The sequence below is a fragment of the Cherax quadricarinatus genome, chromosome 13 (genome assembly GCF_038502225.1).
Source record: "Cherax quadricarinatus isolate ZL_2023a chromosome 13, ASM3850222v1, whole genome shotgun sequence".
Taxonomy (NCBI): Eukaryota; Metazoa; Arthropoda; class Malacostraca; order Decapoda; family Parastacidae; genus Cherax; species Cherax quadricarinatus.
The window spans coordinates 13,232,625-13,256,027 of record NC_091304.1 but is presented as its reverse complement, the minus strand read 5'-3'; the positions used below and the strand labels follow the sequence as shown (position 1 = coordinate 13,256,027).

Sequence of the window (23,403 nt, the reverse complement as noted above, 5' to 3'; positions counted from 1 at the left end):
AATGCCTGTGTTCAACACTGAAATTCACACAACCATCTAATCAACTACAGAAAGGCAAGACTTATCGCCAGAGAAGACAACACTCAATACCGAAGAATCCTGGAATCATCACTTATCTGTACATCCAACAACTTCAACCAGAACAACGGTTTCTATATCATAGCTGAACCTCTCGCCAATAAACTTCTTCATCGCTATCCCACATAAGAACATAAGAATCGAGGAACACTGCAGAAGATCCACTCATGTACTTATCCATTCTCTTTTAAAAGCTACCCAAGATTTTAGACTTCTTCACTCTACTCCGAAGATTGTCACGTGCAGCTTTCTCCACCTGACCCAGCATTCTCATCCTATGTATAGCCACGTATGTTTCACTCAGGTAGATCTGTTTGTGATTTGATAAAGCCCACTGTGTGGGCGAAACGTTGTCAATAAAGGATCACATTATACTGCTTAAGTGTTCATATTTCCACTGCATAGCTTTTGCAGTCTGCTATTTTATGTCATTCCTGCCATTCATTACTACTTCATTCCAACCATCTAAAAGTCAGCTTTATTCCAGCCATCTACCACCATGTCATCCCATCTCCTTTTTTGCCCCTTGCCCCCTCCCTTCCCCTTGCCCCCTCCCTTCCCCTTGCCCCCTCCCATCCCCTTGCCCCTCCCCTTCATCCTCTATCCCCCTCCTTCCTTTCCATTGCCCCTCCCCTCCTTCCTCTAACGTCTCTGCTTCTTCTGAGGTCACTTTCTCCACTCACTTGCCAAAGTAAACTACGTCTTCAAGATCATCATCTCCTGGAGGCTGAATATAGCAGAGCTTCTGGAGAGTGTGTGTATGTAAGGAATCTCTTCTTCCCTACTCTCTCCTCTTGCTTGAGGTACCCATCTTTCCTACTAAGCCTGTGTGTCATATGACATTGAATATGGTAGTTCCAGTGAAACAGTGACTGCAGTCCAGCTGGAAGGAGATTTTTCAAGCTGTCGTAGCTACTGAATCTTTAGCTGAAGTCTCCCAGCTCAGCTCAGGCTAATGGATTTCATTTTGTTGTCTGTAAACCCAGCATGCGACGGAGTACAACAGGAAAAACCATCTTGTGTGATGGAACGTGGCAGGAAAAACATCCTATGTGGTGAAGCATGAAAGGGAAAACCATCCTATGTAATATATGACAGGAAAATCAGCCTGTATCATGCAGGGTGTAATGAGAGGAACAACCATCCTGTGTAATGAATGTTAGGTACACAACTGTTGCATACCGTAACCTTGTAGAATGTCACACATAAGGATAGCCACACAATGCGGATGTAATAATTATATATATATATATATATATATATATATATATATATATATATATATATATATATATATATATATATATATATATATATATATATATATATATATATAAAGCTTCCCAATCACTTTTTCAATATTTATGTTATAACTAATTTTTAAAGGGGGTGGATCGGTAAGCCAGCGGAAGGCCTCGGTCGGATGACAATAAGCTCCAGCTGCGGGTCATCATATGGCTAAGACCCGACCCGCGTCAGGAAATAATTATCCTGTTTCCTGACCAACCTTACCTAACCTAATCACTGTCATTCATCAACACACAAACTGCATAACAATGATCTTGTCCCTTCCTTTCCTCCTGCTGGAGTCTCAACTCCAAAAGCCGATGGAAGGACAGGAATATTGGAAAAAAATTACAGGTTTTAAGAAACATTGTAACATATCAAGAAAGTACAAATTACAATTTAGACGTTAATTTTTTTCTTTTTGAGAGGATGAATTCAACAGGAGAATAAAAGTGACACTAGTATGGGTGTGACGGATGGGGTGCAAAATAAACTAGCCACTTCGGTGGAAGAATCAAAAAATCTGACGGGTCACAATAACCCATTAACTGCAAGAGGAAGCTGAACGACATTGCAGTTAGTGACGTTGTTCAGTTGTCATCTCCATTGTGTGTGTTGTGACTTCACTGTGAGAGTTATGCTGGGATATTATGAAGCTGTACAAAATTATAATGTAAACTGCATTGAATAAAACATTTGTGTGGTACGAAAGGTGGAAATAAATGATGAGTAAAAGCGGTAGTTAACAAGATTCGTTTAGTTTGGTGAAGCAAGTCCTAGAAAAGAAAGATAATGTTATGTGTAGAGAATATGATAATATTCACCCTATTTATATATTGGAATGTAGCAAATTACAACAATACAAAAATAATACCACTAATATTTATAAAGAATCTTCTTCTGTTAAACAGCATTTACAAACATGAAGGATTTGCAAGAAAAAAAAATTTACTCTACCTGACATCTCCAACCAACGTAGGAATGGCTTAAAAAAACGAACATATTTACCATCATTCAGTCCGTATGTGAATTATAGTGATAATATAATGTGTGAATGTCACAGCAGCCAAGGATAAAATTAATATCGCTATCGGTTTCTTGGGCAACGTCACTCTTGGGCCAAGAGTGACGTTGTCCCAGAAACTCGACCCTCGAGGCCAAAAACCGGGGAAAAAAAATCCTTCTATCATGTGTGTCCTTGTCTTGCTGAGGTCAGTGTCACTCACCAGAGCAAATTTGGTCTCGAAGGCGATGAGTTCGTCGACGTGTGAGACGTTGATGGACTGGTCAGGTGAGAGAGCTACCGCTGTCTCCTCCATGAGTGCCCTGTAGGCGGCCATGTAACCAGCGTACTCCTCATTCGACGTGTTTAGGAAGTAGTTTCTGGCCAGCGCTGGCGACCCCTTGTAGAACTGTGGGGAGAATGAGAGTGTGTGTAGCTGACTGTGGCAGTGTTGTAGGAATTTGTGGGAAAAAAGAACACCTGTGTATACAGCTCAGAGCAGAAATGTCCCTTTCCACTGTTCGTCGGTACATTTATAACCTGTACGAACATCAGTGGGTGAGTGGAAAAAGACATTTATGTACAGTTTAGGACATTTATTAGGGAAACGTTGCGCTACGAGTGGCTTCACTCGTGGCGAAACGTTTCCTCTGTAATAAATGTGCTGAACTGTACATAAACGTCTTTTTCCACACCTTGTCGGTATCACCATACTATTTTTCATTAGCGGGTATATTGTAGGGCCGATACCAGGACCCACCCCTTCCGGAATTCACCCATCCCAGCACCCACCTGCAGCGTATACATAGTGGAGTTCCTCTCGTCAGGAGTGATGTAGGAGTCGAGGAAGGTGTGGACCTGGTAGAGGGTGAGCTGAGCCAGGATTCGTTCCAGGTTGTAATGACTCTCATTCCAGCGGTCAGGAGCCAGCAGCGGCCACTGTCCCAGCTGCTCCGCCGTCAGCAGGTCGAAGATGGGAGAGTCTGCCATGTCCTTCTCGTGCACAGTGAAACCTGTATCAGGAGCTACATTGAGCTTTGAAGGGCTTTTTATAGTTTTGCTATCTAATCACAATTGGGTACACTCGCAGTGTGTTAGTGCTCTACCTGTTAGGGTTACATTGTGTGTACACTCGAAGTGCGATGTTACCCTATCTATATGATAGTTACATTCTGTAAGATGGGTTTAATGCGTGAAGAAACAGACGTGTCAGCCTTAGCTGGAAGACTTCAGTAGATGCGACAGCTTTTAAGAGGTTTCCTTCCAGCAGTGCTGGAGTTACTATTGCACGGGAATTACCATAACTCAGGACGCCTCATTAACACCCTCCCCCCCACATACACAAACACAAGAGTAGGAAAAAAATAATATGACAAAAGGGAAAATGACGTGCTACAGGGAGGAAGTGGAGTGATATAAGGAGGAATATAAACTGGGGAATGAGATGTAGGTTTATTTAGGTACGGGTATACCTAAGTACAATTATCATAAATAGTAACGTATGCGTGAATTATCTAGGATAACGTCAAAAGATGGGAAATTCAATGATCCCAGACTATGCTTTGTCACAAGAGAGTAATAATGACATGATGGGTAAAATGGAGGCTTTATATTGGGACGAATATTTTACAGTGGGGAAGTAAGACAAAGACCCCGTTGGAAATAAGTCAGTTTGATATTTTTGGGGTTATCCTAGGTAAGTTACACTGCATGATAATTGTAATTATATGCACCATTGCCTAAATAAATTTATTTACAAGGGACAAAGATAAAATTGAGAAATTTCGTAAGGGAAATCTTAAAATAAAATATAGGAAGGGAAAACAATTTTTTATAAAGGGTAATAAAGAGCTATGAAGGGAAATAAAGTGGTATAAAGAGAAATAAAGAGGGAATAAAGTAATACGAAGGGAAAATAAGTAGTATGAAGGGAAAATAAGTAGTAGCATAAAGGGAAATCGGAAGTAACGAATTAGGAAGAGAAGCCTGGTAAGAAAGGAAGGAGCAGAGAGAGTGAAAGAGGAGAGGGAAGTAGCCCATTAAATCAACTGCTACAGGAGGAAATGGAATGTTTCAAGGAGTTATCACAGGGGGAAATTAGGTAGCGCCGGGATTGCAGTGAACGAGACGCAGCGCAGCGCAGGAGCTGCATGAGGCAGTGAAATGCTATACCTGAGATATTCGAAGTGGAAATGACTGCTGCGGAGACTAAGAGAGAAGGAAATGAGTTGTGGCAAGAGTAGTGTGGGCGTGAAATGAAGCTAGGGGGGAGGGGGTTGTGATGATGAAGAACGGGAGTGGGGGTCCAGCCCCTACCTCCCTCCCTCCCTTCTGGCACTTAAATCATACACACTTATCACAGAGAGACAATTAGTTTATCGACAAGTTCTTTTGACAATAGGTAACTAAAACAGACAAACACACACACACACACACACGGATGAGCTGTGACTAGACCCCTGCAACCACATGCAGGTGAGTACACAACATACAGACGAGGACAACACAGTCAGTCCCACACACAAGCATTCTGGTATAACCTAACACATAGAACCCTCCAGCACTAGAACTTTATGGATATATACCTAAATTAGTGAATATACACTTAATCTAGTTGATATGTACCTAAACTTGCTTATATATACCTAAACTAGTGGATATAGACCTAAACTAGTGGATATATACCTGAACTAGTAATATACATATATTAGTGAATATGTACTTAAACTAGTGGTTATATACCTAAACTAGTGAATATATTCCAAAACTAGTGGATATATACATAAACTAGTGGATATATACCTATACTAGTGGATATATACCTATACTAGTGGATATATAGCTAAACTAGTGGATACATACCCAAACTAGTCGATATATACCTAACTATTGAATATATACCTAAACTAAATTATAGTCAATCATCATCAACATTATCATTAATCATAATCATCATCATCATCAATCATCAATCACCACTATAATTGTGGTATAACATAAGCCGAGTCGAGTAATACAGAGGTAAATTTAACCACTCATTACCAACAGTAACCTTAATTAGAAGAACTAGCAATATTAATTACTCTAATGAACACCTCTATGTACTCTCTCTCTCTCACTTTGTTAGTCTGTCTGCGTGTGTGTGTGTGTGTGTGTGTGTGTGTGTGTGTGTGTGTGTGTGTGTGTGTGTGTGTGTGTGTGTGTGTGTGTGTGTGTGTGTGTGTGTGTGTGTGTGTGTGTGTGTACTCACCTAGTTGTACTCACCTAGTTGAGGTTGCGGGGGTCGAGTCCGAGCTCCTGGCCCCGCCTCTTCACTGATCGCTACTAGGTCACTCTCCCTGAGCCGTGAGCTTTATCATACCTCTGCTTAAAGCTATGTATGGATCCTGCCTCCACTACATCGCTTCCCAAACTATTCCACTTACTGACTACTCTGTGGCTAAAGAAATACTTCCTAATATCCCTGTGATTCATCTGTGTCTTCAGCTTCCAACTGTGTCCCCTTGTTGCTGTGTCCAATCTCTGGAACATCCTGTCTTTGTCCACCTTGTCAATTCCTCTCAGTATTTTGTATGTCGTTATCATGTCCCCCCTATCTCTCCTGTGTGTGTGTGTGTGTGTGTGTGTGTATGTGTGTGTGTGTGTGTGTGTGTGTGTGTGTGTGTGTGTGTGTGTGTGTGTGTGTGTGTGTGTGTGTCTGTCTGTCTTCTCTGTCTCTCTCTCTCACTCGGCATCTGCAGAAAACTCTACAGAAAGCAGGAAGTAAAGAAATAATTTATTAGAAAGAGAGAGAGAGACAGACAGACAGAGACAGAGACAGAGCGAGAAAATCCAACACACAATTCAGGCAGACAGGTCAATGGATAAACGGGAAAACAGACACGGTACTCTAGTGGTGTTGGTGGTACTCTAGTGGTGTTGGTGGTACTCTAGTGGTGTTGGTGGTACTCTAGTGGTGTTGGTGGTACTCTGGTGGTGTTGGTGGTACTCTAGTGGTGTTGGTGGTACTCTAGTGGTGTTGGTGGTACTCTAGTGGTGTTGGTGGTACTCTGGTGGTGTTGGTGGTACTCTAGTGGTGTTGGTGGTACTCTGGTGGTGTTGGTGGTACTCTGGTGGTGTTGGTGGTACTCTGGTGGTGTTGGTGGTACTCTGGTGGTGTTGGTGGTACTCTAGTGGTGTTGGTGGTACTCTAGTGGTGTTGGTGGTACTCTGGTGGTGTTGGTGGTACTCTGGTGGTGTTGGTGGTACTCTGGTGGTGTTGGTGGTACTCTGGTGGTGTTGGTGGTACTCTGGTGGTGTTGGTGGTACTCTGGTGGTGTTGGTGGTACTCTAGTGGTGTTGGTGGTACTCTAGTGGTGTTGGTGGTACTCTAGTGGTGTTGGTGGTACTCTGGTGGTGTTGGTGGTACTCTAGTGGTGTTGGTGGTACTCTAGTGGTGTTGGTGGTACTCTAGTGGTGTTGGTGGTACTCTGGTGGTGTTGGTGGTACTCTGGTGGTGTTGGTGGTACTCTAGTGGTGTTGGTGGTACTCTGGTGGTGTTGGTGGTACTCTGGTGGTGTTGGTGGTACTCTGGTGGTGTTGGTGGTACTCTAGTGGTGTTGGTGGTACTCTAGTGGTGTTGGTGGTACTCTAGTGGTGTTGGTGGTACTCTGGTGGTGTTGGTGGTACTCTGGTGGTGTTGGTGGTACTCTAGTGGTGTTGGTGGTACTCTGGTGGTGTTGGTGGTACTCTGGTGGTGTTGGTGGTACTCTGGTGGTGTTGGTGGTACTCGGTGTTGGTGGTACCTGCGGTGCTGGTGGCACCCTGCGGTGCTGGTGGTACCTGCGGTGCTGGTGGCACTCGGTGGTGCTGGTACCCTGCGGTGGCTGGTGGTACCTCGCGGTGCTGGTACCTGGCGGTGCTGGTGGCACTGCGGTGCTGGTGGTACCAGTGGTGTTGGTACTGGTGGTGTGGTACCTGGTGGTGCTGGTGGCACTCAGTGGTGTTGGTGGTACCTGGTGGTGTTGGTGGTACCCTGCGGTGCTGGTGGCACCTGCGGTGCTGGTGGTACTCTGGTGGCTTGGTGGCTCCCAGCGGTGTTGGTGGTACTCGCGGTGCCTGGCGGCACCTGCGGTGTTGGTGGTACCTGCGGTGTGGTGGTGGTACCTGCGGTGTTGGTGGTACCCCAGTGGTGCTGGTGGCACTCAGCGGTGTTGGTGGTACCTGCGGTGTTGGTGGCACTCGGTGCTGGTGGTACCTGGCGGTGTTGGTGGACCCCAGTGGTGTTGGTGGCACCTGCGGTGCTGGTGGTACTGGGCGGTGTGCTTGGTGGTACCTGCGGTGCTGGTGGCACCTGCGGTGCTTGGTGGTACCTCAGTGGTGCTGGTGGTACCTGCGGTGCTGTTGGTACCTCTGGTGCTGGTGGTACCCAGTGGTGCTGGTGGCACCTGCGGTGCTGGTGGCACTCCTGCGGTGCTGGTGGTACCTGCGGTGTTGGTGGCACTGCGGTGCTGGTACACAGTGCGTTGTGGTCGGCAGTGGCGGTGCTGGTACTCTGGTGGTGCTTGGTGGCACCTGGTGGCGTGGTGGTACCTGCGGTGCTGGTGGTACCCCAGCGGTGCTGGCGGTACCTCATGGTGCGGTGGTACCTGCTGCGTGGTGGCATCTGCGGTGGCTGGTGGTACCTGGTGGTGCTGGTGGTACCCCTGCGTGCGTTGGTGGTACTCTAGTGGTGTGGTGGTACCTGGTGGTGTTGGTGGTACCCTCCAGTGGTGTTGGTGGTACTGTGGTGCTGGGTGGCACTCGGTGGCGTTGGTGGTACTCCAGTGGTGTTGGTGGTACTCGCGGTGTTGGTGGTATCTGCGGGTGGTGTGGTGGCACTCTGGTGGTGTTTGGTACCCTTGGTGCTGGTGGTACCTAGTGGTGTGGTGGTACTGCGGGGTGGTGGCACCTGGCGGTGCTTGGTGGCACTCGGTGTGTGGTACTCGGTGCGTTGGTGGTACCCCTCAGTGGTGCTGGTGGTACCCTAGTGGTGCTGGTGGTACTCGGTGCGTGGTGGTACCCTGCGGTGCTGGTGGTACTGGCGGTGTTGGTGGGCACCCCAGCGGTGTTGGTGGTACCTATGTGGTGTGGTGGTACTCGGGTGGTGCTGGTGGTACCTGCGGTGTTGGTGGTATTTCAGCGGTGCTGGTGGTACCCCTCAGCGGTGCTGGTGGTACCTGCGGTGCTGTACCTGCGGTGTGGTGGCACCTCGTGGTGCTGGTGGTACCCTGCGGTGCTGGTGGTACCCTGCGGTGCTGGTGGTCTCGCGGTGCTGGTGGCACTCCAGCGGTGCTGGTGGCACCGGTGGTGCTTGTGGTACCTGCGGTGCTGGTGGCACCTGGTGGTGCTGGTGGTACTCGTGGTGCTGGTGGTACCCCTAGTGGTGCTGGTGGTACCTGGTGGTGTTGGTGGTACCTCGGTGTGTTGGCACTCTGTGGTGCTGGTGGCACTCTAGTGGTGCTGGTGGCACCTGCGGTGGTTGGTGGTACCCTGGTGGTGCTGGTGGCACCTGGGTGGTGTGGTGGCACCTCGGCGGTATTGGTGGTATCTGGTGGTGCTTGGCGGTACCTGGTGGTGTTGGTGGTATCCTGGTGGTGTGGTGGGTACCTGCGGTGTTGGTGGTACTCTGGTGGTGTTGGTGGTACCTGCGGTGCTTGGTGGTACCTGCGGTGCTGTGGTACTCTGGTGGTGTTGGCGGTACCCCAGTGGTGTGGTGGTACCTGTGGTGTTGGTGGTACCTGCGGTGCTTGGTGGGTACCTGTGGTGCTGGTGGTACCTGCGTGGCGTTGGTGGTACCTGGCGGTGTTGGTGGTACCTGGCGGTGTTGGTGGTACCTGCGGTGCTTGGTGGTACCTGCGGTGCTTGGTGGCACCTGCGGTGCTGCGGTATCCTAGTGGTGCTGGTGGTACTCTGCGGTGCTTGGTGGTACCTGGTGGTGCTTGCGGTACTCAGTGGTGCTGGTGGTACCTGCGGTATTGGTGGTACTCTGCGGTGCTGGTGGTACTCGCGGTGCTTGGTGGTATCCTGTGGTGCTGGTGGTACCCTCCCAGTGGTGCTGGTGGCACCCCTATGGCATTGGTGGTATCTGTGGTGCTGGTGGTACCTCGGTGCTGTGGTGGCCCCATCAGTGGCGTTGGTGGTACCTGCGGTGCTGGTGGTACTCTGCGGTGTTGGGTGGTACCTCAGTGGTGTTGGGTGGTACCTGGCGGTGTTGGTGGGTACTCAGTGGTGTTGGTGGCACCTGCGGTGCTGGTGGTATTCTGGTGGTGTTGGTGGCACTCTAGTGGCTGGTGGTACTGCGGTGTAGTGGCACTGCGGTGTGGCTGGTGGCACTCAGCGGTGCTGGTGGCACTGGCGGTGCTGGTGGCACTCAGTGGTGCTGGTGGTACCCCTCAGTGGTGCTGGTGGTACCTGATGGTGTTGGTGGTATCCCAGTGGTGTTAGTGGTACCTGTGGTGTTGGTGGTACCTGCGGTGTTGGTGGTACCTGGCGGTGCTGGAGGTACTCTGCGGTGCTGGTGGTATCAGTGTGTTGGTGGTACTCAGTGGTGTTGGTGGTACTCAGTGGTGTGGTGGTACCTGGTGGTGTTGGTGGTACTATAGTGGTGCTTGGTGGCACTCGCGGTGCTGGTGGTATCAGTAGTGTTGGTGGCACTCAGTGGTGTTGGTGGTACTCGGTGTGCTGGTGGTACTGTTGGTGTTGGTGGCACCTGCTGTTGCTTGGTGGTACTGCGGTGCTGGTGGTACTGGTGGTGCTGGTGGTACCCTCAGTGGTGCTGGTGGTACTCAGTAGTGCTTGGTGGTACTCTAGCGGTGCTGGTGGTACCTAGTGGTGTTGGTGGTACCTGTGATGTTGGTGGTACTCTGGTGGCGGTGGCAGGTACTCAGCGGTGCTGGTGGTACCTGTGGTGTTGGTGGTACTGTGGTGTGGTACTCTGGTGGTGCTTGGTGGTACTCGGTGGTGTGGTGGTACCTGGCGGTGTTGGTGGCATCGGTGGTGCTGGTGGCACCTGGGTGGTGCTGGTGGCTCTGGCGGTGCTGGTGTTATCTGGTGGTTCTGGTGGTACCTGGTGGTGCTGGTGGTACCTGTGGTGCTGGTGGTACCTGGCGGTGCTGGTGGTACCTGCGGTGTGGTGGTGCCTGCGGTGCTGGTTGGTGGTGCCTCGTGGTGTGGTGGTACTGGTGGTGCTGGTGGTACTCTGGCTGTGCTGGTGGTACCTGCGGTGCTGGTGGCACTCTGGCGGTGTGGTGGCACTCTGGTGGTGCTGGTGGTACTCGCGGTGCTGGTGGTACTTTGGTGGTGCTTGGTGGTGCTGCGGTGCTGGTGGCACCTGCGGTGCTGGTGGCATCGGTGGTGTTTGGTGCTGCATGTGGTGGTACCTGGTGGTGCTGGTGGACCTGTGGTGTGGTGGTATCTGGTGCGTGGCTGTACCCAGTGGTGTTGGTGGTACCTGCGGTGTTTGCGGTACTCTGCGGTGCTGGTGGTACCTGCGGTGCTGGTACTCGGTGGTTCTGGTGGTACCTGGTGGTGCTGGTGGTACCTGGTGGCGCTGGTATTACCTGTGGTGCTGGTGGTACTGGGCGGTGCTGTTGCGCCTGGTGGTGCTGGTGGTGCCCCTGGTGGTGCTGGTGGTACTGGCGGTGCTGGTGGCATCTGCGGTGCTGGTGGTACTCTGCGGTGTTGGTGGTACCTGCGGTGCTGGTGGCACCTGCGGTGCTGGTACCTGCGGTGCTGGTGGCACTCTGCGGTGCTTGGTGTGCCTGCGGTGGCTGGTGGCACTGCGGTGCTGGTGGCGCCTGGCGGTGCTGGGTACTCTGTGGTGCGGTGGTGGTACTGCGGTGCTTGGCGGTACCTGGCGGTGTTGCTGGCACCCTGCGGTGCTTGGTGGTACTGCGGTGTTGGTGGCACCTGGTGGTGTGGTGGTACCTGGCGGTGTGGTGGTGCCTGGTGGTGTTGGTGGTACTCGTGGCGGTGCTGGTGGTGCTGGTGGTACTCTGGTGGTGCTGGTGGTACTCTGGTGGTTCTGGTGGTACTCTGGTGGTGCTGGTGGTACTCTGGTGGTGCTGGTGGTACTCTGGTGGTGCTGGTGGTACTCGCGGTGCTGGTGGTACCTGCGGTGGTGTTGGTGGTACTCTGGTGGTGTTGGTGGTACTCTGGTGGTGTTGGTGGTACTCTGGTGGTGTTGGTGGTGCTCTGGTGGTGTTGGTGGTACTCTGGTGTCTGATTCCGTCACATTATTTGATATTTTTAATTAAATTTCTTAATTAGGTATCACTAAATCGCACAGACAAACAGACAGACAGTCTCTCTCTCTCTGTCTGTCTGTCTGTCTCTCTCTCTCTCTCTCTCTCTCTCTCTCTCTCTCTCTCTCTCTCTGTCTCTCTCTCTCTCTGTCTCTCTCTCTCTCTCTCTCTCTCTCTCTCTCTCTCTCTCTCTCTTCTCCCCCTCTCTCTGTCTGTCTCTCTCTCTCTGTCTCTCTCTCTCTGTCTCTCTCTCTGTCTCTCTCTCTCTCTGTCTCTCTCTCTCTCTCTCTCTCTCTCTCTCTCTCTCTCTCTCTCTCTTCTCTCTCTCTGTCTGTCTCTCTCTCTCTCTCTCTCTGTCTCTCTCTCTCTCTGTCTCTCTCTGTCTCTCTCTGTCTCTCTCTCTCTCTGTCTCTGTCTCTGTCTCTGTCTGTCTCTCTCTCTCTCTCTCTCTCTCTCTCTCTCTCTCTCTCTCTCTCTCTCTCTCTCTCTCTCTCTCTCTCTCTCTCTCTTTCGTAAGTATTGTTGTATTTTGAAACAAATCTCATCAATAAAGAAATTCATTCAGAACTTTGGCCTGAAGCTGTATTCTGCAGCTGTATTATACAGCTGTATTCTGAAGCTACACTTCCAATCACTGCAACACTTGTTGCAGTAATTGGATCAGTGATGACTGCAATACTTGTTGCAGTGGTCACTGCTGCAAGTGTGGTGATCACTGCTACAAGTATGGTGATCACTGCTACAAGTATGGTGATCACTGCTACAAGTATGGTGATCACTGCTACAAGTATGGTGATCACTGCTACAAGTATGGTGATCACTGCTACAAGTATGGTGATCACTGCTACAAGTATGGTGATCACTGCTACAAGTATGGTGATCAGTGCTACAAGTATGGTGATCACTGCTACAAGTATGGTGATCACTGCTACAAGTATGATGATCACTGCTACAAGTATGGTGATCACTGTTACAAGTATGGTGATCACTGCTACAAGTATGGTGATCACTGCTACAAGTATGGTGATCACTGCTACAAGTATGGTGATCACTGTTACAAGTATGGTGATCACTGCTACAAGTATGGTGATCACTGCTACAAGTATGGTGATCACTGTTACAAGTATGGTGATCACTGCTACATGTATGGTGATCACTGCTACAAGTATGGTGATCACTGCTACAAGTATGGTGATCACTGCTACAAGTATGGTGATCACTGCTACAAGTATGATGATCACTGCTACAAGTATGGTGATCACTGCAACAAGTGTGGTGATCACTGTTACAAGTATGGTGATCACTGCTACAAGTATGGTGATCACTGCTACAAGTATGGTGATCACTGCTACAAGTATGGTGATCACTGCTACAAGTGTGGTGATCACTGCTACAAGTATGGTGTTCACTGCTACAAGTATGGTGATCACTGCTACAAGTGTGGTGATCACTGCTACAAGTGTGGTGATCACTGCTACTAGTATAGTGATCACTGCAACAAGTGTTGTGATCACTGCTACAAGTATGGTGATCACTGCTACAAGTATGGTGATCACTGCAACAAGTGTTGTGATCACTGTTACAAGTATGGTGATAACTATTACAAGTATGGTGATCACTGTTACAAGTATGGTGATCACTGTTACAAGTATGGTGATCACTGCCTAACAATCATGTCACCGTGGCACCACATAACAGTGTTTGCAGTGCCAGTGGAAGGAAGCCTTTGAAGCTGCCATAGTTGATGACCCCTGGACGATATCTTCCTCCTACTGTAGTCTCCCAGCTCAGACTGACGGTACTGTAGTCTCCCAGCTCAGACTGACGGTACTGTAGTCTCCCAGCTCAGACTGACGGTACTGTAGTCTCCCAGCTCAGACTGACACTACTGTAGTCTCCCAGCTCAGACTGACGGTACTGTAGTCTCCCAGCTCAGACTGACACTACTGTAGTCTCCCAGCTCAGACTGACGGTACTGTAGTCTCCCAGCTCAGACTGACACTACTGTAGTCTCCCAGCTCAGACTGACACTACTGTAGTCTCACAGCTCAGCCTGACACTACTGTAGTCTCCCAGTTCAGCCTGACACTACTGTAGTCTCCCAGCTCAGACTGACACTACTGTAGTCTCCCAGCTCAGACTGACACTACTGTAGTCTCCCAGCTCAGAATGACACTACTGTAGTCTCCCAGCTCAGACTGACACTACTGTAGTCTCCCAGCTAAGACTGACACTACTGTAGTCTCCCAGCTCAGACTGACACTACTGTAGTCTCCCAGCTCAGACTGACACTACTGTAGTCTCCCAGCTCAGACTGACACTACCGTAGTCTCCCAGCTCAGACTGACACTACTGTAGTCTCCCAGCTCAGACTGACGATACTGTAGTCTCCCAGCTCATACTGACGCTACTGTAGTCTCCCAGCTCAGACTGACACTACTGTAGTCTCCCAGCTAAGGCTGACACTACTGTAGTCTCCCAGCTCAGACCGACACTACTGTAGTCTCCCAGCTCAGACTGACACTACTGTAGTCTCCCAGCTCAGACTGACACTACTGTAGTCTCCCAGCTCAGACTGACGCTACTGTAGTCTCCCAGCTCAGCCTGACACTACTGTAGTCTCCCAGCTCAGACTGACACTACTGTAGTCTCCCAGCTAAGACTGACACTACTAAAGTCTTCCAGCTCAGACTGACACTACCGTAGTCTCCCAGCTAAGATTGACACTACTGTAGTCTCCCAGCCCAGACTGACACTACTGTAATCTCCCAGCTAAGATTGACACTACTGTAGTCTCCCAGCTCAGACTGACACTACTGTAGTCTCCCAGCTCAGACTGACACTACCGTAGTCTCCAAGCTAAGACTGACACTACTGTAGTCTCCCAGCTCAGACTGGCACTACTGTAGTCTCCCAGCTCAGACTGACACTACTGTAGTCTCCCAGATCAGACTGACACTACTAAAGTCTTCCAGCTCAGACTGACACTACTGTAGTCTCCCAGCTCAGACTGACACTACTGTAGTCTCCCAGCTCAGACTGACACTACTGTAGTCTCCCAGCTAAGATTGACACTACTGTAGTCTCCCAGCTCAGACTGACACTACTGTAGTCTCCCAGCTAAAATTGACACTACTGTAGTCTCCCAGCTAAGACTGACACTACTGTAGTCTCCCAGCTCAGACTGACACTACTGTAGTCTACCAGCTCAGACTGACACTACTGTAGTCTACCAGCTCAGACTGACACATTTCATCAACCCACTCAAGAGAGACATCCAGTGTGGTATAACATAACAGCGGGAGCACAACTAAACATTGTTCCCTCTGTGTAACTAATATAGAACAGTATAGCAGCAAATTGCAGGTGTGTGTCCTGTGTTACAGTCGCTGCAGGTCAGGCAAGCTGATCAGGGATAATAATAGATAATGTCTAACAAAAAATATGCATTGAAAGATTTATTTTGGTTTTGTGATTGAGAAAGATATTAAATACTTGTGTTTGTTGGAGCAATATAGCAACATAATGTGCCCATGGTGTACTTGTGGCATTGCAACACATCTCAGTCCTACCCAGCCTGCAATATGTAGGCGTAAATTAATGTCATCTAATCTCCAAGAAATATATAATCGTTGTTTTATAAGCCAAAGCCAGCAAGCCCTGTCCAAACACAGCAAGACACCTGACAGTCCTGTTATAGCCTGGTTGCCTGTGTGTGTCTGGGGAAATATCTCGCCTTCAGGGGAAGGTGGTTAGGGCCTACGGCAGTAGCTTCTGCTGCACGGCCCACGAGGGTTTATCTCTTCATATGAGTATAGAAGAGTGTCGAGTACTTACTGGTGTTCATGCAGGAGTGGTAGAGTCTCTTGGCTTTACCGAAGGCGTCTGTGTCGTTGTCTCCGTGAGGCAAGTCCAGCATCTCTGTCATCCCACGAGTATATAATATTATTAGTATTACTTACTGTTGTACTATAATAATTATTATTATTATTGCATTATCATTATTATTACTTTATTATTATTATTATTATTATTATTATTATTATTATTATTATTATTATTATTATTATTATTATTATTATTATCAATGGTCAATATTTGGTTTAGAGGCTCCATCAACCTTGGTGATAATTACACGTAGAATAATACTCCCGTGTTTGCAATAATCTCTCACTATAAATATTTTTTTAAGTTTTCTAAGTTAGGTTAGATTAGTTAGGTTGGGTTGTAGCCCAGCCAACCTAAAAACCAACTGCATAATGAGTAAACAGCAGCAACAGCAGCAGCAGCAGCAGTGGTAAAGTCTACGGGAGACACCTGTCATGTTTCACTATCTTCCTCTATTGTAAAGCCGTATACTACAGCACAATGCAGTGCAATACAATGCAATACAGCACAGTACAATGCAATACGGCACAATACAATGCAATACAGCACAATGAAATGCCCTACAACACAACACAATAATCCACTCCCTCAAAAAGTCATTATAATTTGCACATAAAACTCTGTTGCAAAACTCATTTTAAATTTTAAATCATATATTGTCACCCAACTTGATGGAACCTGTAACTCACAATATTTTTATTATTATTGTTGTAATTATTATTTTCATTATTTTAATTATTATTGGTATTATTTTATTATAATTATTATTAAGTACATAAAAAAGCACTACACCCATAGGGTCATAGAGAGCCTGAGGAGTGGGAGTTTATCAGGTTTGATCCGAGGTAAGGGAATAGTAGTTCTAGGTCCTTAAAACTCATGACGTACTTGGAGGACATTACGAGTTTAGTAAATGGTAAATCTCTCTCTCTCTCTCTCTCTCTCTCTCTCTCTCTCTCTCTCTCTCTCTCTCTCTCACACACACACACACACACACACATAGCAACTCACTCAATAGGAGAGTGCACAGAGTAGAGCACCATACCTGAGTGCACAGAGTAGAGCACCAAAGGTTAAGTTCGGGATATACAAACACAAGTTGGGACTCAACACAGTGTTCACTGCATCTAACATTCTCCAGATGATTACGACCACCTATAACATCTAGGAGAATTAGTTTATCTAGGAATAGAACTAGTGATGGAACTGGTCTATCTAGAATCAGAAGCAGTGGTAGAAAAAATTCTGTGAGTGGCAGTGGAATAGCAAAGGTAGATGCAGAATAGACAATGGTACTCCTCGAGGTCCGTCTACTCCTGTCTTTTCTCATCATTGTTTATTCAAGAACTACAATGAGATATGTTATAATTTTCTTGTATGATGCCGGCAGTAGCTGGAGGGAGGAGAGGATTGGGAGAGAACCTTGTGCTTTGCTATGCTTGACTCAACCACATAGATAATAGTAGATAGTTCTCAGTGTAGATATTAGATAATTCTTCTAGGCTAATGACTTCAGTGTGGCCAGCCAGATCTCTTGTTGCAATGGACTCCCATTACTACCATGTCCCCCCCCCCTCTCTCTCTCTCTCTCTCTCTCTCTCTCTCTCTCTCTCTCTCTCTCAATATTTGCTGGAACACGAACCAACTTTTGGGAATGGTGGTGTTTTGTGACACTGTTATTGTGTTGACAACAGCGTCAATGACGGACTCGCATGAGTGAGCTAATGTAGGAGAATGTGTTGACACTGTTATGTATGATTATGTCGGGATGTTATTGTGGTGGTGATGGTGGAGGTTGTGGTGGTAGTGGTGGTGGTGGTGGTGGTGGCGGTGGTGGTGGCGGTGGCGGTGGTGGTGGTGGTGGTGGTGGTGGTGGTGGTGGTGGTGATGGTGGTGGTGGTGGTGGTGGTGGCGGTGGTGGTGATGGTGGTGGTGGTGATGGTGGTGGTGGTGATGGTGGTGGTGGTGGTGGTGGTGGTGGTGGTGGTGGTGGTGGTGGTGGTGGTGGCGGTGGTGGCGGTGGTGGTGGCGGTGGTGGTGGTGGTGGTGGTGGTGGTGGTGGTGGTGGTGGTGGTGGCGGTGGTGGTGTTGGTGGTGGTGGTGGTGGTGGTGGTGGTGGTGGTGGTGATGGTGGTGATGATGGTGGTGGTGGCGATTGTGGTGGTGATGGCGATGGCGGCGGTGGTAGTGGTGGTAGTGGTGGTGGTGGTGATGGTGGTGGTGGCGGTGGTGGTGGTGGTGGTGGTGGTGGTGGCGGTGGTGGTGGTGGTGGTGGTGGTGGCGGTGGCGGTGGCGGTGGCGGTGGTGGTGGCGGTGGCGGTGGTGGTGGTACAATGGGATTGCCTGGAAAAAGGCCAATAGCAAATGATTTTGGAATATGCAAGGAGGCTGTCTACAGACTGCTCAGTACCAGTTTGATGGGAAAACATCTACTATGATCAGAGAGTTAATACCAGGTTATTAAAGTAGAAGAAACGCTCTACACCGTCCACCCAGTGTTAGCATGAACCTTGGAATGCGTATCATACGCACTTAACTCATTCTGGAAGACCTGAATTGCCTTGACACTAACTACCACCTTAGTGAAGGCGTTACCATCTCCCACAGTCCTCACTCATAAGTTCTCTTAACACATTTGTCTTAAACTCCCTGCCACGGAGTTTCATAACAAGATATTCCTGCTTGAAGGTGTCAAGTGTGCGTGCAAGATGGCTCTGTGGCACCTGCTGGCACCAGGTTTCCCTTAGGTCGGTGTTGCTCCGCCTTTCCCTGCAGAGTGCCACCCTTACTGACATCTCCAGGGATGTGTGGGTTAACACTCTCTCCAACTCTTTCAACATTTCCACACTATCCTGTATCTTATTTCTATATTGTTATTGTTGTTGCTTGGTGTGTCTGTCTGCATGGAGAGAGAGAGAGAGAGAGAGAGAGAGAGAGAGAGAGAGAGAGAGTCCAGCAGCACTATGATATTCTGGTAGCACGTAATGAGAGTAGTCTGGTAGCACTGGACGAGACAGTAGTCTGGTAGCACTGGACGAGACAGTAGTCTGGTAGCACTGGACGAGACAGTAGTCTGGTAGCACTGGACGAGACAGTAGTCTGGTAGCACTGGACGAGACGGTAGTCTGGTAGCACTGGACGAGCCAGTAGTCTGGTAGCACTGGACGAGACGGTAGTCTGGTAGCACTGGACGAGACAGTAGTCTGGTAGCACTGGACGAGACAGTAGTCTGGTAGCACTGGACTAGACAGTAGTCTGGTAGCACTGGACGACACAGTAGTCTGGTAGCACTGGACGAGACAGTAGTCTGGTAGCACTGGATGAGACAGTAGTCTGGTAGCACTGGACGAGACAGTAGTCTGGTAGCACTGGACGAGGCAGTAGTCTGGTAGCACTGGACGAGACAGTAGTCTGGTAGCACTGGACGGGAGACTAGTCTGGTAGCACTGGACGGGAGACTAGTCTGGTAGCACTGGACGGGAGACTAGTCTGGTAGCACTGCAGTTGACATGGCCGTCAGGTCCCCCTAATTTCTTTTTCCAGTCTCTACGAATCTTCCGACCAACCTGCCATCCAGCATATGTCTGCTAACCTTCCTGCTTGTTTACATACCAGTCTACTTGCATGCCTTCCTGTATGTCTGTCTACTTGATACCATCCGGCTCTACCTACGTGCTGCGTAGTTTTTAATATTTAAGAGTGGTCACGTGGTCACTGTTGTTTACAACATACACTCTTACTCTTCACTAATTACAAGTGTCTGCCAGTGACCCACTTCCTGACAATTTACTGCCATACCACGTTACCCTCCACGTATTTAATTGTGCGTACACACACACACACACACACGCACACACACGCACACACACTATATATATATATATATATATATATATATATATATATATATATATATATATATATATATATATATATATATATATATATATATATATATATATATATATATATATATATATATATATATGTCGTGCCGAATATGTAAAACTGGCCAATTAGCAAGAACTCATTTAAAATTAAGTCTTTTCTAAAATTTTCTCTTATACGTTTAAAGATATATTTTTTTCATTAATGTTGATGTAAAAATTTATAATTTTGCACCAAAAGGAACTTAGAAAACTTACCTAACCTTATTATAACAAGAACAATTTATTTTAGCCTAACCCAACTAGACATATTTTAGATTTGTTTACAGAAATTTAACACTAAACAAACACAGTGAAATATATTTTTTTCGTTAGTTTCAGAATGATTTTGGCGAAATTATTGCATACACAAATTTTCACTTGTCCTATATGGCAAGATGAGCGTTGCTATTTAAGCGAAGATGGCAAGTTCTGCCTATTCGGTACGACATATATATATATATATATATATATATATATATATATATATATATATATATATATATATATATATATATATATATATATATATATATATATATATATATTTTAACAAGTCGGCCGTCTCCCACCGTACAAGTGGTATTTAATCAATAACAACACTGCGACTAGCTGGAGGATTGAACTCGTGTTGTTCTAGGCCACCTCATGGCGAGCAAAAATCCACGACGCTCTAGCCCACTGGGCTATACAATCCTACAAACAACTTGAGCCGGAGCTGAGGTGTATGTCCTACGAGGAGAGGTTAAGGGAACTCAACATAACGACAATGAAGGACAGGAGGGATAGGGAGGACATGATAACGACGTATAAGATACTGGGAGAAATGACAAGATGGATAGGGACAGAATGTATTAGAGATGGAACACAGCAACAAGGGGTCACAACTCGAAGTCGAAAACTCGGATGAGTCACAGGGATATTAGGAAGTATTTCTTCAGTCATAGAGTTGTCAGGAAGTGGAACAATCTGGAGAGTAATGTAGTGGAGGCAGGATCTATACATAGTTTTAAGAACAGGTACCATAAAGCTCATGGAGCAGGGAGAGAGCAAACCTAGTAGCGACCAGCAGCGAGGTGGGGCCAGGAGCTGTGAATCGACCCCCTGCAACCACAAATAGGTGAGTACACACACACGCACACATACCACTAGACTCACTCTTAATAATAACAAGCACATCCTCCTGCATCTCCTGCATGGACGAGCGGTAGAGGGCGTCGTCAGGAACCACATTCTCGTGCAGGTAGTTGCCACAGGCGAAGTGGTAGAAGTCACTGCAGGGGGAGATGGACCGGTCCATACGGTCCAGCAGGCGGGACGCCGCCCTCAGGCACTCCGGTGTGGTGCACACCTCCGGCCGTGGCACTGGCACGTCCTGCAGCTTATCTGCAAGAAGGAGAGTAGTATTTACTATATGTTTAGAAGCCTAGCTAAAGGCGCTTAGCGCACGGAGGCTCGAGCCTATAAACTATCTTAATTCGATGCTAGGTTCAACCTAATCGTAATATAGTTTAAACCTTTCAGTGTGGTGCTAAGTTTAATATAATTTAACATAGCCTAAACATCCTAGGGTATTGCTAGGTGCAACCTAATGTAACAGCCTAGATTTCCAGCATGTTGCTAGGTGTAGCCTAATATAACATAGCCCAAACATCCTAGTATGTTGCTAGGTGCAACCTAATCTAACAAAGTAAACCTTACAGCGTGGTATGAGGTTCAAAATAACCTAACATAGCCTAAACGCCTTAGTCCGGTGCTAGGTTCAGCTAAGACAGATTGATTAGTGAGATAAACTGACTACGAGAGGTGTGGCATGGAATAATGATGGTGCACAATACTGTATTATTTGTAAGGTTGAGAAACTGTGGGATAAATCCTGTCAAGGATAATAAGGCTGTTGTTGACTAAAAACTCCAGAGATCATGGTTCAACAGTGTGTTGTCGACCAAGAACCCTGAGGTCATGGTTCAACCTGTCATTGGATAATACCAGTTTATAGATAATATATAAGTTCATCAAGGGTTATACCAGCTGATATTACAACTAGAATAACGCGGTATTCATCCTAGCAAACCTTAAGCTTCAAGAAACTTGAAAATTTAATAATCTTGTCTAAGAGAAAACGAGTGGCAGAAAAAAATTTAATATGAGGGCAAGAGTGGTTGCAGTTGAGTGGTTGCATGCAACCCGGCATATAATTGCAATGTAAGGACTGAGTGTCACCAAGGAGATGCCTTTGTGTCGTCTACATAATTTGTAGCGTAGTGAGAGTCACCCAACCTAGATAGTGTCACCAACAAACGTAAGGTCACGAAAGAAAGAGTAGCAGAGGAAAACCCTGATATTATAGCTATTATAGAGACGATGTCAGATGGAATATTCCCAGAGGGTCACTAAATATTTGGAAAAGGAATGGAAAGAATGGAGGAGGAGTAGCACTGATCAGAAACCTCTGCAGATTAGAGGAACTGTGGATCCTGGAAAAAGATCATTGCAGAGACTATACAGCAGGTGCTGTTATGTCCAGAGATATGAAATAGTGGGGGATAGAGGGATAGAGGGATAGAGCAAGAATGGGGGGAGGAGACAAGCCAGCAAGACTCGATCTGCTTATGACACAAAATGGTTGAATCATAGCTAAAAAAAAATCTTCTGGAGAACTACTCAGCAGCGGCGATCATGTGGTATTATGTTGTGAGTATCTTGATGGAAATGCGATTGAGAAGGATATGTACGAAGTGAGAAGGAAAAAAAGACCACAAAAAGGGGCTGTGATAAAATAAGTAACTTTCCAAGAGAAGTGCGATGGAAACGAGAACTAGAAGAAAAAACTGAATAGGAGACGATGGAGGTGATAAAATCAGAGCTGCAAGAGGGTGAGTAAAAATTTGTATCAAACATGAAGAAAAGATGAAAGCAGAGTGGCCCAAGGAAGGAGCAAGATGACGTGGAAGAAACACAGACCAACTCAAACTAGAGACAACTGGGAATCAAGCAGGAGAGACAGAAACGAACACTCAAGAATAAGAAGGAAAGCTGAAAGGCAGTTTTAAATTCATCAAAGTCAATGGCCAAAACAGAACCGAAGTTACTCAACAACTACACAAGAAAATAAAACAGAGCGAGTGATAATGCTTGTGGCATGCAAAGAGTACGTAACCTTTATTCGACGCATGTACACACCCTCACTGAAAGAAAGGCTATCTCCCCCAACCAGCGAACCAGGTGCTAAGGGTTAACGATGGGGCCCCGTCGTTCAATCAGTACCCAGGTTCCAGCCAATGAGAAGATGGTTTTGGCAATCGCAGAGGTGTTGTGGGTACCACACACCTGTCTGCCCTTGTCATTCCCATTCTAGAGCTGGTTGAAGCACGGTCTGCTCTCTAGTGGCTTCTACTCTGCCTTGCTTACCGAGGAGTGCATTAATACCTATTGTTGTACATAGTGTATGTAATGTACATGATTCTGTTCTTACTTGGTGAAGGATAATACAAGTCAAAAGTTTTTCTGCTGTGTTTATTTTGCTCTCTTTACACCCAGGATAACAGGCCTTTGGATTCCTTGGTTGTAATAATGCTTAAGAAAGAATAGAAACTGACAAAGAATGACAGAGGTATACGAAGAACGTAGCAAAAGATTCATAGAGGTTTTCACAGAACAAAGTGGAAAGTTACCAGAGGACACTGATACCATACCAAAAGGTACTAGACAGCATCAACACAACAAAAATAAGTAAAGAAAGTATTAATTGAGTTCTATGTAATAACAGTGGAGCCAGATAACACATCTCCACGGGAGCTGAGAGGAGCAGAGACACTATGTAACCCGACAGCAACAGTATACAACCAATCTCTCCAATCAAAATAAGTGCCAGAAAACTGGAAAAAAAAAAATGTGGCCAGAGGACACAGAAAAAGGCACTTAATAATCTTAATTTATAAAGGGGTGGAGCGGTGAA

General features: G+C 47.1%; 1 protein-coding gene across 2 annotated transcripts in view; it reads right to left on the bottom strand.

Annotated features, from left to right (window-relative positions):
- LOC128688629 (endothelin-converting enzyme homolog) overlaps positions 1 to 23,403 on the bottom strand; it is a 542,574-nt gene that overhangs the window by 49,972 nt on the left and 469,199 nt on the right. For both annotated transcript variants that reach the window (XM_053776540.2, XM_053776541.2), the window contains exons 4-7: positions 20,604 to 20,831; positions 15,469 to 15,552; positions 3,161 to 3,381; positions 2,592 to 2,777 (exon numbers count right to left, since the gene is read on the bottom strand). In XM_053776540.2, coding sequence (XP_053632515.2) covers positions 2,592 to 2,777; positions 3,161 to 3,381; positions 15,469 to 15,552; positions 20,604 to 20,831 — 719 coding nt within the window. The remainder of the gene's footprint in view (positions 1 to 2,591; positions 2,778 to 3,160; positions 3,382 to 15,468; positions 15,553 to 20,603; positions 20,832 to 23,403) is intronic.